Here is a 12,707-nt window from a genome sequence, read left to right as displayed (position 1 = left end):
TGCTGATCCATTCATTTTCTTTGAATCAGTCTTGCAAAGTTCATCAGAGCAGAAACCTCTGTAGGAACCAGTTGTGGGTAGGGGAACTTGAACTGCAGCTGATGAATTGTTGAAGGCCTGAGGTGTTGCTTTGAGGCCTGTGGTGCCCTGGGCATGTAGACTCCCTCCTGGTCTGTCCACCTGACAAACACTTCTCCCTCGGGCGCCCCTGCCAGCAACATCACTTACATCCTCTTAATTACCAGGTCAGAAATTGGAGTCGATGCTAAATGGGACTTTGTGACGGCTTGGAATTGCTCCCAGGGGAGAGGAGTTGTTAAACTCCATATTTGAAAGCAAGCAGCTGTCACGTCCACATCGAGCTTAAGGACAGAAAGCAAAGCTGGACCCTCAGCCTCACCCACCACCCAGGGGGAGCCTCTGTGAGCCAAAGAGCTGAAGTGGGGGTGCCTCAGGAGGAACTGCATCTGAGCCAGAAGTACCGCCTCCCTCTCGGAAGAAGGATGTTCCCACCGCCAGCCCAAATCTGGGGCTCTGGGAGAACTGTTTGTAAAGATCGGGGGACCCCTGGGAGAGGAGCTGGCACATCTCTCCACTCCAGGGCTCCCCACATCTCGGCACTCTGCCTCAGGACATGGTTCCTGAGAAGGCTGTCCCTGGAAGCCCAGCAGACCCCTGCCCAGCCAGCCTCCTGAGAACTCAGGCCTGCGGCCGAGCCCACGCCTGTCCTCTCCAGCTCTGGGGCTTATTGCATCCAGCTCCGGCTGCCTCCTCTACGAGGGGGCCAGGTGCAGGCCTGGGGGTCGCCTGCACCTCTGACATTCAGTCATCTTGGGCCCAGCCTGCAGGCCTGGGTGAATTCCCAGGTCTCTGCCAGCTTTATGGGGTTTTTAGTTTGTTTGTTTTTTAATCTTTATACTTCAGTAAAAAAGTTTGTCACCAAAAAACAACAAACAAAAAAAGGCCACTCTTTTAGTTTCTTCATCTGTGAGGTGAGCAGCCTAGTTTCCGTGCAGGGCGTTGTGAAGATGCCAGGCTCGCATGGGCCGGGCAAGGCAGGCTGCACAGGTCACCCACCACGGACTGCCCAGGGGTTCCTAGAGTGGCAGAGGCTGTTGTTGACAAGCTCAGGGAGGAAAGAGCAGAGACTGCTCAGAGGAGAGGACACAGCCTTCTGCCCACTGTCCAGGAACCGAGCCCGGCAATCTCCCCTGCAACAAGCACATGCTCACACACGCACACACTCTCACACGTACACACGCATTCACCCACCATCACCAGACTTTGTGGACAGACACCCAGGCTCCAGAGGCACGGAGCGACTGAGCATGTGCAGCTCCCAGCACGGCTATTTAAAGGTGGGGATGGACCCTGTGGCTGAGTTGCCGTAACTGTGACACTCACTCCTTTGCGCTTCACTGGGCACAGAACAGCCACCAGCCCCAAGAACAGCTCTAGGCTGGGTCTGCTCTGGACACAAGAGCAGAGAGTGGGCAGACCAAGCTGGGGTGCTGAGGATGGAGGAAAGTTGGGAGGCTGGGCACAGCTAAAGTCCAGAGCTCCCCATGCCCTCGACTTCTCTGTGGACTCCAGCAAGGACCATCCCATCTCAGGATGAATCTGCCTTTGGGGCCAAGACTCCTGCCAGGCCCGGCCCAGGAACCCAGCTGCAAGGCCACCCCAGCCCCACCCAGCAGGTGGGACAGCTCCCAGAGCAGCGACTCCAGCCTGGACCAGCTTCTGCCCACAAGCCCCACGGTAAGCCTGGGTGAGCATGAGCATGCCCAGAGCCTGCCCTCCCCCTGCCTGGCCTCCTCCTGGGCACACACAGGGTCTTTGACAGGGAAACAGAAAAGGTCTGAGCTTTGCTGTGGGACCCAGGCACATTACAGAACTTCTCTGAGCCTGCCCTACACAAGGGGGCCCATAGAGAAGAGAGCAGGCAATGTCCTCCCCTGTGGAGAGCACTCGAGGAACAGAAAGGCCAGTCCCGATGACGAGAGGCTGAAGTGGCCAACCTGTCCTCGGCTGCCTCCACTCCTTCCAGAGGTTGGCCAGATTCCCCATGCAGCCCTCCCAAGAGGAAGGCATACCCTGGGTCTCCGGATTTGTCCAGTCCACAGTGAAGCATCAGGTGCCTGCTGCTGCCCACATCATCCCCACCAGGGCCCAGGGCCACACCCCATCAACCCCACTGTTACCTGGGGAGGGCCGAGGGCACCTTCAGGACCCTGGGATGCTGGCCTAGGTTCTGAATAGAATGGAAAGGGTCCAGGAGCCATAGGAGCCCCTGGGACAGGACAGAGATCGCATACACACCCTTCCCTAGGAAGGGGCTGGAGTGGGGAAGGGGTCTTTAAATCCCTTTGTACTGATCTCGTAGGATCACGATCTTGCAGTGACCCTGGGAGGCCCAGGCTATCTTTCTAAAGGAGCTGTTTCCCTCTCTCTCATGCCAGGCATCAAGGACAGCCCTATCCAGTTACGCCATGGGGGTACAATCTCTCTTGAAACTTGGCAGAGGGTGGGACTCCTGAGGAGAGGGCCTCCACGCGACTCCATACCCCCGCATTTAAAGAGGCCCTGAACACCTCTGACTGTCTTGGGAAGTTGGAACAGGGTCTGTACAGTGGGGAGGGATGCACCCAGGAGTTGGATCTGCCTTCTCTCCCAGGAAAGGTGGGGTCACCCAAGCTACTTCCTTGCTTGCCAGGCTCATGTCTGTCTGCCCTACTGCCTCCAGCAGGTGATCTGAGCCCACTGCAAGAAGCCTTCCAGCTCTGTGCCATAGTACAGGAGCTTGGACTGGACTTTAGGAAAACCTGCATTTCTATTCTTGCTCAACCACTTGCTCACTGTGTGGGTGAGCAGCTTTGCCACTCTGAGCCTGTTTCCCCACCTGCCCTACTGAGAATCTTCCTTTCTCAGGGCTATTTGAAGGTGACGGGGATAATGTGATTCTCTCATTTCTCTGTCTCTCCACAGGCAGCTGGAGCTCAGGCTACTGCCTGGGTCCCCTTCCCCACGGTTGATGTTCCAGACCACGCCCACTACACCCTAGGCACAGTGATCCTGCTGGTGGGGCTCACGGGGATGCTGGGCAATCTGACAGTCATCTATACCTTCTGCAGGTACTGGTGGGTGGGGCTAGCCCAGGGCACTGAGGGTGGCCACCTGTGCAGAGACAGGGCAGAACATGAGGGCAGGAACATTGGTACTCTGGACAGGGCACTGTTGAGGCGAGGTGGGAGGCCAGGGCCCAGCCCCAGATGGTCTCAGGCCCAGACCTCAAGCCCAGGGGAGGGGCCAAAAAATCTTCCAGTGTAACTTGAATGGTACATGGCAGCTGGGCCCCAGGCACACCCTCTGTGAGGGGATGGTGTCCCTAGGACATTTGGGTCTCTGCCCATTTTTCCCTGCTCTCAGTCACCTCTGCCATCACCTGCCCCAGGGGGCATCGTCTCTCTGCCTTGAGCAGCCCTGAGCACCAGGATCCTGAGTCCTCAAGTCCCTCAAATGCCCCCAACAACCACTTCCTCCCCTCCTGCTCCACTGGCAGGCTGAATGGCTGAGACAAGCAGGTGGAGAAGTGACTTAGGGTCACGCAGCCCCCTGGCTGTACCACCTGCTGGTGGAAGGATCCGGCGCTAGTCAGTTATCCTCTTTGAGCTCACTTTCTTTGTTACTTCATGGAGTCAGTATGGGGATTGAGTTCGTGCATGAGCATTGCCAGGCAAATGAATGTATGAATTCTGGCTGTGCCACCTACTGAGTTTTGCGACCTGGAGCAAGTCACATCCCATGTGGGGGCCTCAACGTTCTTATCTGAAAAGTGGGAACAATGATGGCTTGCTTGGGAGTAGATGCAAAGATGGATGATGACAGGAGATGAGGTCTGTGAAAGTGCCTGACGGGCAGCTCACAGTCATCGGCTCCTCTGCCCTGTGCCACCCGAAGGGTGAGGACTGCAGGGACAGCTGCACCCAGCAGGACCCAGGCCAGACTCGGCACTGGCAGGAGGAAGAGATGGTGTCTGAGGAGGAGGGAGGCATTAGAAGCCTATGGAAGGCATGGTGAGGGCACGCAGGAGGAGGAGCTGGGCCAGCCTCTAGGGAGACCTTGGGCTCATGGGACTCAAGGAAAGGAGAGGTTTGTCCAAGAGAGAGTGAGTCACGCGGAGGGAATCCAGAAGGCAAGAAAAGGAAATGGATGCAACCCAAGCAAGCACCAGCCTCGGCCGGGCCAGGTGGCACAGGTTTTAGAGAGACATCGCTCTCCACTTGGTCATAAGGGAACCACCCTGGGGGTTCCCACTCAGCCAGCGCTGCCAGGCTCAGCAGCTGACAGCTGGCATAACTCGGGCCTGTCTGCGTGCACACACGTGTGTGTGTATGTGCATGTGTGGCACGTGTGTGCACATGCGTGGTTGAGGGCTGAGGGAAGCCCTCCCACGGCTCCAGAGAGGTTAGGAACACCTCCTGACAGCCTCCAACCCTCCCAGGAGCAGAGGCCTCCGGACACCTGCCAACATGTTCATTATCAACCTCGCAGTCAGCGACTTCCTCATGTCCATCACCCAGGCCCCGGTCTTCTTCGCCAGCAGCCTCTATAAGCATTGGCTCTTTGGCGAGACAGGTAAACACTTGGGACTTCCTTTGGCTGGAGGGAGGAGGAGGGTTTTGACCGGGGAATGCCCAGAGTGGAGGGTGGCCCAGATGAGGTGCAGAGAGTGGGTAGCGGCCATGCATGCAGCAAGTGAGCAGAAGGGGAACACTCGGGTTCCCATCCTGAGGCCTCTGCCAGGCTCTGCCAGATGTGACAAGGAGACAGGGGACTTAGGCCTGATGTTCCTGAGAGGTGGGGCAGGAGCTGAGAGCACTCCATACCCAGACCCTCTCTCCCGCAGCCTGCGAGTTCTACGCCTTCTGCGGAGCTCTCTTTGGCATCTCCTCCATGATTACCCTGATGGCCATCGCTCTGGACCGCTACCTGGTGATCACACGCCCGCTGGCCACCTTCGGTGTGGTGTCCAAGAGGCGGGCAGCGTTTGTTCTGCTGGGCGTCTGGCTCTATGCACTGGCCTGGAGTCTGCCACCCTTCTTTGGCTGGAGTAAGTGGGCTGGTGGAATTGAGGTGGGGCGGATAGGCTGGGAGGGGCATGTTCAAGGGGAGGTAGGTGGACTTGGGTCAGCAAGCTGGCAGAGGGTGCCCAGGGACCACCTGAGCTCAAGTCAGATAAACATTCAGGGAGAATGACTAGAGGCAGGGGAAACTGAGGCTGCCCTATCAGAGACCAGAATATCACCTAGGAAGCCCATACCCCAATACAGAGGGATTCTGGGTGGGGTCAAGTGACAGGTGCAGCTGACGCTGAGTTTTCAGTGAGTCAGACTAGGCAGGGGCTGGGGCCTGAGGCCTCAGCTGGGAGAGGGGGAGCAGCAAGGCACCAGCCCTCTAGGGCAGGACCAGGCCACTGGCTGAAGCCTCGGAGAGCATGACCCCAGGACTCCGGCAAATCTTTGCTCCAATCTAGCAGGAATGGGCAGCAGTGGGCTTTGCCAGCTGTCTACTGAGCTGGTGCCCCGCCAGATCCAGCATGAAGAGCTCCCTCCACAACTCCCAGCTTCTCTCACTGCATTGCACTGGACAGCTGGGGCCAGGGCCAGGCCTATGTTTGGGGACCCCAAAAGCTGCATACAAAGCCCCTGCCAGACAAAGAGCCCTAGTCAGTGCTGCTCCAAAGGCTGAGCGCCTGCCCCTGGCTCCCAGGTGCCTACGTGCCCGAGGGGCTGCTGACATCCTGCTCCTGGGACTACATGAGCTTCACACCTTCAGTCCGAGCCTACACTATGCTTCTCTGCTGCTTCGTGTTCTTCCTCCCACTGCTGGTCATCGTCTACTGCTACGTCTTCATCTTCAGGGCCATCCGGGAGACAGGCCGGTAAGGGCCGGTGATGGAGAAGGGGCTAGAGGGGTGGCCCACCTGCCCCAAGCCTCACACCTGCACCCACCCACCAGAGTACTCATAGCTCCAGGTGGCAAAGACAAGCTGAGCACACGCTCATGGGTTAGGGTGCCTAGAGAAGTCTCATGAGATGAGGTCTTCTGAGGAGGGGGCTTTTAGGCATGGCTCACACGTAGAACCACAGGGAGGCAGCTGAGGCTCGAAGTAATGGAGAACTTTCTAGAAGTCAGGGCTGCCTGCACTGGAAGGAATGACCCCCTCCTGAGTGACCCCAGAGATGGTCCAAGGAGGGTCCCGATAGCAGCCGTGACCCTGGCACTCACTGCACCCGAGTGGGGTCCGACTCAGGCTATGTGCCCTTTCTAGGGCTCTGCAGACCCTTGGGGCCTTTGAGGGTAGCGGTGAGTCCCCATGGCAGCAGCAGAGGCTGCAGAACGAGTGGAAGATGGCTAAGATCACGCTGCTGGTCATCGTTCTCTTTGTGCTCTCCTGGGCCCCCTATTCTGCTGTGGCTCTGGTGGCCTTTGCTGGGTAAGCAGTGGCTAAGGGGCTGAAGGCTGGGGGAGGAGGAGGGAAACCTGGGCAGCCTCTCCCTCCCAGCCCAAACCAGGCCAGCCATCCTGGAGGCACCAGGGCACCTGTTGGGGCAACTCTGGGCCACCCCTAGATTTGCCTAAGGGCCCCCTTGGGAACATGCAGCTCTCCCCGAGGTTTTGGTTCTCTCTTTGCCTGCGCGGTGGGCACATAGCCAGGGGTGCTGCTCACCTCCAGGAAGGGGTCTCTAAGAGCTGCCCTCTAGTCCTTTGTGACTAGAGTCCAGGGATTTTGACATCTGTGGCAGCATGCACATAGGTGAGACATCAGAAACACCTTTAAGACAGTGAGAGCTATTAAACTTGGGAGGGTTTGAGTGCGGGACCTTCTCCTTGTGCAGCGAATAGCCCGATTCCCTCCTAGGCCCTACTGTGAGATCCTCTAAGAGCCAGGGGATGGAGGGCATCAGGGTTGGGGTGCAGCATGGGAATAGCTGGGCAGTGCGTCTGAGGCCAAGGCCAACAAGGGCAGGGGAGGTATTGCTAGCAGCACAGGCTTCAGGGGACAGTAGGACCTGGCAACCCCCCCTCCCCCCACAAGCCTGGAACATCTTCCTCTCGGCTCCCCACCCTCGGCTTCCTCTAGCTCCCTCCCACTCACCTCTGATCAGGACTCTCCCTGGCACTGCCAGTCCTTCCCTGTGCGGCTGACTTGGCTGTGCTGGTTTGGGCCAGGCTGGGGTCTGAGGAAGAGGTTTGTTGGGGAAGGCAATTTGGCAGGACAACAACACCTTCTCTGTCCTAGGTATGCACACGTCCTGACGCCCTACATGAGCTCAGTGCCAGCTGTCATCGCCAAGGCCTCTGCCATCCATAACCCCATCATTTATGCCATCACCCACCCCAAGTACAGGTGCGGCCCACCTCCAGGCCCCCTGGCTCCACCCGCGGGCATGGAGGGACTGGGACTGCAGATGGGGTGCAGGCCAGCCATCTTTCCTCTCTCCGGCATGTGCATTGGGTGGGGACTGCTAGCAGCTGGGAGCAGCCAGTGAGGTGACCCCCCACCTGCCCCATCTTCTCAGGGGGCTCAGCTTGGAGGGACATCAGGGCTCTCTGGGCAGTGTCCAATCCTAACTATGGGATCTTTGGAATTGGGGTATAAGGACAGCTGATCGGCGGTGCTGGCCCTACAAAGACAAACCCCCCAGACAGCGTCATCCTGGATAGACCAAAGCAAGGAGCACTCAGCGTCGCTGCAAGGGGCCTGGCAGGGGCCTGGGCTGGTTCTGGGCCAGTGCATGCTCTGCTGATAAGAATCCCAGCAAGGCTGCCTCTCCCTTGAGGGGCCCTCAGTGCTTCCTTTAGCCTGGTGGTGTTAGCCACTCACTATCTTCCTGAAACCAGCTGTAGGACTCAGCCCATCTACCTCGGAGGATGCTCAGGAGCGTCCCTGGTCCCTATTTCCAGAGACGAGGCTCGAGCCAGCCACTTGAAGACTAGCTAGAACTGATGTCCACCTGGCTGAACCTGCTACCCAAAACCTCGCCCTTCATGCCACCACCCCAGTGTCTGTCTGTCTGTCCTCATCACCTCCAATGACTCCCAATTCTTTCTGTTCTTTCCCATAATCCCAGTGTCTGTCTGTCTGTCTTCATAGACCCAATGTCTGAACCTCCCTACTTCCCAGTGGCTCTCTGTGCAGCCACATTAGCTCTGTACTGATCTGTCCATCCATCCCATCCCCCCCATGTCTGTCTATCCCTTCACCCTAACCAGACATGTGTCCCCTGCAGGGTGGCCATCGCCCAGCACCTGCCCTGCCTGGGGGTGCTGCTGGGTGTGTCAGCCCAGCACAGCCGCCCCTACCCCAGCTACCACTCCACCCACCGTGCCACACTGACCAGCCAGGCCTCCGACCTCAGCTGGATCTCTGGACGGAGGCGCCAGGAGTCCCTGGGCTCTGAAAGTGACGTGGTAAGGATGCTGGGCCCTCCCTGGCTGACACCCAGCCATCCCTTCCACAACCAGCCCTGGGGCTCATGGGCCCAGCAGGGTTGCATCTGAGATTAAGGGATCCTCAGGACCTTGGGACTCTGGCAGGCAGAGCCCCCCTCCCAGCCTCTTCGTGGAGGTTCCTGTGCCTCATCCTTCCCGATAGGCAGGGCACTGGGGCCAGGGAGGGAATGGGTCGGCCTAAGGGCCCCCAGCAGCAGAGTCAGGACTGAACAGGAGTATTCCGACTTCAGGCCATCACTTTTTCGTGCTGACACTATCCTCAGAGCCACAGCCTGAAAATATGAGCATTTCTGACCCTAGTGGGCCTCCTGAGAGACAAAGCAAGAGCTTTGAAGAGGCTCGAAGAGCCCACAGGAGGCTGTGGAAGGAGCACTGGGCTTGGAGTGGAGGGACCTGGCTTCCAGCCTCAGTTTACCATGTCCTCACTGTGGGAGCTAGGACAGATCCCTTGTCCCCTCTGAGTCTCCATGTCCTCCTCTGAAAGGGGAAATGGTCATCTCTGCATCCACCACTGGCCAGAGCATAGTGAGTGTGCCCATGGGTAGGTGCTGACCCCACAGCTGGTGTCAGGTCCCGGAGCTGTCATGCTCTGGATGTCCCCAGGAGAGCTCCCTGCACCATGCGCTTCTGTCCCAGCCACACTGGGGCACCTCCCTCGTTCTACCTACAGGGTCCCTGGGGGACTCACCACGAGGCCACCCAGCAATCTCCTTCAATTGCCCCCATCCCTGGAGGTCTCGGTTGATCAGGGATCCCCTTCCTGAACCACTGAACCAGTGAACAATGAGAAGTAAATCTAATTTGTTAACAGAGGCCTGGACCCTCATGAAGACCACCCATCTACCCAAAATATAAACACCCACATGCCTAGGAAGGTGTGCGTGCGGGCGCACACACACACCTGGGCACACGTATCCTGGCACAGGCACGAGCAGTTCGCAGGGATTTGGTAACCAGCAATTGTGCAAAAGGTGTCATGGGCCTTCCGGGATGAATATCTGTGGGAGAAATGGAGAGGGGGCTGGTGGGGGAGGGGCAGGAGCAAGGCTGCTCACTGTCCCTCACCCCACACAGTCACTCTCCCACCTCCCCCAGGGCTGGACAGACATGGAGGCAGCAGCTGCGTGGGGGGCTGCCCAGCAAGTGAATGGACGGTTCCCCTTTGGTCAGGCCCTGGAGGACGTGGAAGCCAAAGCCCCTCCCAGGTCGCAGGGACTGGAAGCTGAGACTCCCAGGAAGGTGATTGGGCCAGGCACCTGCCAATCTGTAAAGGGGTGTGGAGCAGGAACAAGTAGCCCAGGGAGTGTCCAGGAAAGGGGGTCTTGTTCTTGTGGGCAGGCCCAATGCTCTCTGGGAATCGCCCCCTCCCTGCACCTCCCAGCTTTCCCTTGCCTGCCTGGGGAATCTCTGTGACTCCAAGATGCTCTGGGTGTGGTCTGTGGCTGTTCTTAGGTGTGTCTGCGTGTGATTGTGTGACTCTGAAGCAAGGGTGCTGTTGTCTATGTTGTGCCATGACAAATGTATGACATGTGTTTAAGTGTGTGTATCCATGACAGTATGTGTTCTGCAGCTAGCGGAGCATAACTGTGCATGTGTGTGGCCATGTGCCTGGCATATGTTCTGTCACTGTGACACCCCAGGACACGTGACCAATCATGCCCCAGTGTGTCTGCTCTAAGCTGTGCGTGTGCACGAACGTGGACGGTGTGTAGCTCTCTCTGTGATTGCAAGGCTGGACATACCTTGGGGGTTGGGGGCTACAAGCTGTATGTGCTCACTGTGAACACCCTGAGATCAGGACGCCACCCAGAATATTTGTGGCTATTAAAAGAAGGCCAGCTGTCAGCCCAAGTGCCTGTGGAACAGAATGTGGATGGCGATTATAGAAGGTCGTATTCTGGAATGCTGGAAATGCCCCCAAGGCAGCCCTTCCCCTTAGCTGACAGCTCCCTGCCCTCCTCACACCCACACAACACCCCCAGGGCGGCTTCCCCAGCCAGCCCACATTCCTGCCTGCCTTCCCCATGCTGCTTCCCTGTGTGTCTGTCAGGAAAGAGGGGAGCCTGGGCTGCTCCCGGCAGTTGGGGAGCCTCTGCTTCCCCCAACATTCCCCTTCCCTACCCCAGGAAGCACCAAGCACTGTGCATGGCTGCAGAGGCCAGGACAGCGGCTTGGCAGGGACCCCCAGGCTGGCCAGGCAATTATGAAAGACACAGTGCCTGTCCTGGAGGGATCCAGGGTGGGGGTGGGACACTGGGCAGGGAGGGCCAGCCATCAACAATCACCAAACACATTTGATAAGCGCTGCCATCAAAGTATGAGCATGCAGGGTGCTGAAAGCAGAGGCAAGTCCCCAAGGCCCCCCGGAGAAGCTGGCAGGGAAGCGGGGATCTCCAGGCAGCTTGGAGGTGGGGAACATTGAGCCGTCCAGGCTGAGAACACAGCCTATGCAACCACAGGGGGACACAGGGGAGGGAGCTGGGCATGCCCTGGAATGGGATGTCTTTCTGTGACCCTGGCAGCAGGCAAAGGGACCCTGGGGACTGGCAGTAGGAGTCATAGAAGAAGAGGAGAGGAGCAGGAGGCTGTAGGAGCAGTGGGGAGGCCCAATCAGGTGCTGGCCTGAGGGGTCTCCAGACCTGGCCCTGGGGGACAGGGAGCCCTGGGAGGCTCAGTCAGCTTTGCAGGGTGAAGACCAGAGGAAACCATGCTGCAGGGCAGGCAAGGAATGATTGGTTTAAGGGCAGCAAGGGTGAGAGGAGACGCCAGAACCCACACATGGGGAGAAGTGGGGAGAAGGGGTGAGTTGGGTGATGGGGGTGAAGACAAGGTCAGTCCAGACCCCAGCAGCCCAAGAGCCTGGGGACATCTGAGGGAGACCTCTGCAGGCAGCCTTAGACACTGCTGGCTCCTTCTCAGAGATGTGGTCTCCAGGAAGGCCCACGCTGACCCGGGATGCACCCTGGCCCTTCCATGCACCCTCTCTTCACCATTCAGTGACCCGAAATGAGGAGGGTCACTGGGGACTGCCCCCAGTGGATGCTCCTCAGGCTAAACAGACATGTGCTGTTTGTTTCAGACCAAGGGACTGCTCCTCAGCCTGGACCCCAGGATGTAGGACACCCATAGGCTCTCCCTTTCTTCAGGGACATGTCCAGCCCCTGCCATCTCCGTCACCCACACAGACCCACACACAGAATTATCCCATGAGCCTGCAGGCTTTGAAAGTGGGCCTGTCACCTGTGCTATGCTGCATTCATGGCCCCAGCCCCATGACCCCTCCCCACACCACAAAACTCCTGCCCTGTAAGGTGGTCTGCACCCACTTCTCAGCACAGCAGCTGAACCCCCAGGCTCAGCCTGCACAGCGTGTACCTGGGCCCTCCCACTTCCCGGAGTCGTCCACCTCTCCTCAAATGCTGTGTGCTGCGATTGTCCAGGCGATGACAATGGCGATGGCTCCGGGGGACACACCAGCTATTTATAAGTGAGGGATCTCGGCCAGCCTCTGTGCCCGGGCTGGCATTTCACCGGCATGTGAAGGCCCGCTCTGCATCTCCCGCTGCCGGCAGCGAAGCTGAGCACAGACCGCACTTTGCGCGCTGGAAACACTCACTCGCCTCTGACTTCTTCCCCCAGCACACAGTCCCCGCCTGCAGCCCACGCTCCCATGCGTCCCACAGACACCTACTTGCATGCACCCCAAGCATACGCGTGCTCACGCTGCACCTGTGGTTTGTTTCCTGTCAGCGGTCTGAGTTCTTCCCAGGTCTGTGTGGCTCTTACAGGGTATAGAAAAATAAAAAGCAGACAAGGTCTCCTTGGACAAACATGATCTCTACCTATTGGTGCTGTGATGAGAGAGAGAACCTGGGCCTGGCCTCTGGTGCCTCCAGCAGCTTCTCACCCCCCCACCCCCCGCCCTCCGCCTCTGCCCCCCACCTTGTCACTCACTCTCAAAGGCCCATCTCAAACTGCAAGAGGCAGAGTGGAGGAGGGGCAAAGACCAGGCTTGTCCCCATTTTTCCTCCCTGCTGAGCTACTTAGCTCCGCCCAGCCCATGGGTACCAGCTGCTCTCTGGCTTGGCTTTGGGTTTCCCAGGGGAGGCAGATGGAGGGAGGCCGGCCTTCCCCTTTAAGAGCAGCCTCCTGCCACCCCTTCCTCTCCCCAGAGGCCAGCATCAGGTGGG

General features: G+C 58.4%; 1 protein-coding gene across 2 annotated transcripts; it reads left to right on the top strand.

The window, feature by feature from the left end:
- Positions 1-1,614: 1,614 nt before the first annotated feature.
- OPN4 (opsin 4) lies at positions 1,615-11,635 on the top strand. Of its 2 annotated transcripts, XM_063087886.1 has the most exons (11): positions 1,615-1,758; positions 2,986-3,131; positions 3,228-3,244; positions 4,486-4,635; positions 4,907-5,110; positions 5,770-5,941; positions 6,332-6,496; positions 7,304-7,411; positions 8,295-8,475; positions 9,613-9,756; positions 11,597-11,635. In XM_063087886.1, the coding sequence occupies exons 1-11, from the start codon at positions 1,615-1,617 to the stop codon at positions 11,633-11,635; spliced, it is 1,470 nt and encodes a 489-aa protein (XP_062943956.1). The 2 variants fall into 2 exon arrangements, with proteins under 2 accessions (XP_062943956.1, XP_062943957.1); XM_063087887.1 differs by lacking the exon at positions 3,228-3,244 and having other exon boundaries at positions 4,502-4,635.
- The last annotated feature ends 1,072 nt before the right edge of the window (positions 11,636-12,707 follow it).

This window comes from Cynocephalus volans, chromosome 2, assembly GCF_027409185.1.
Source record: "Cynocephalus volans isolate mCynVol1 chromosome 2, mCynVol1.pri, whole genome shotgun sequence".
NCBI classification, from domain to species: Eukaryota; Metazoa; Chordata; class Mammalia; order Dermoptera; family Cynocephalidae; genus Cynocephalus; species Cynocephalus volans.
This window is presented reverse-complemented; position numbering and strand designations above follow the sequence as displayed.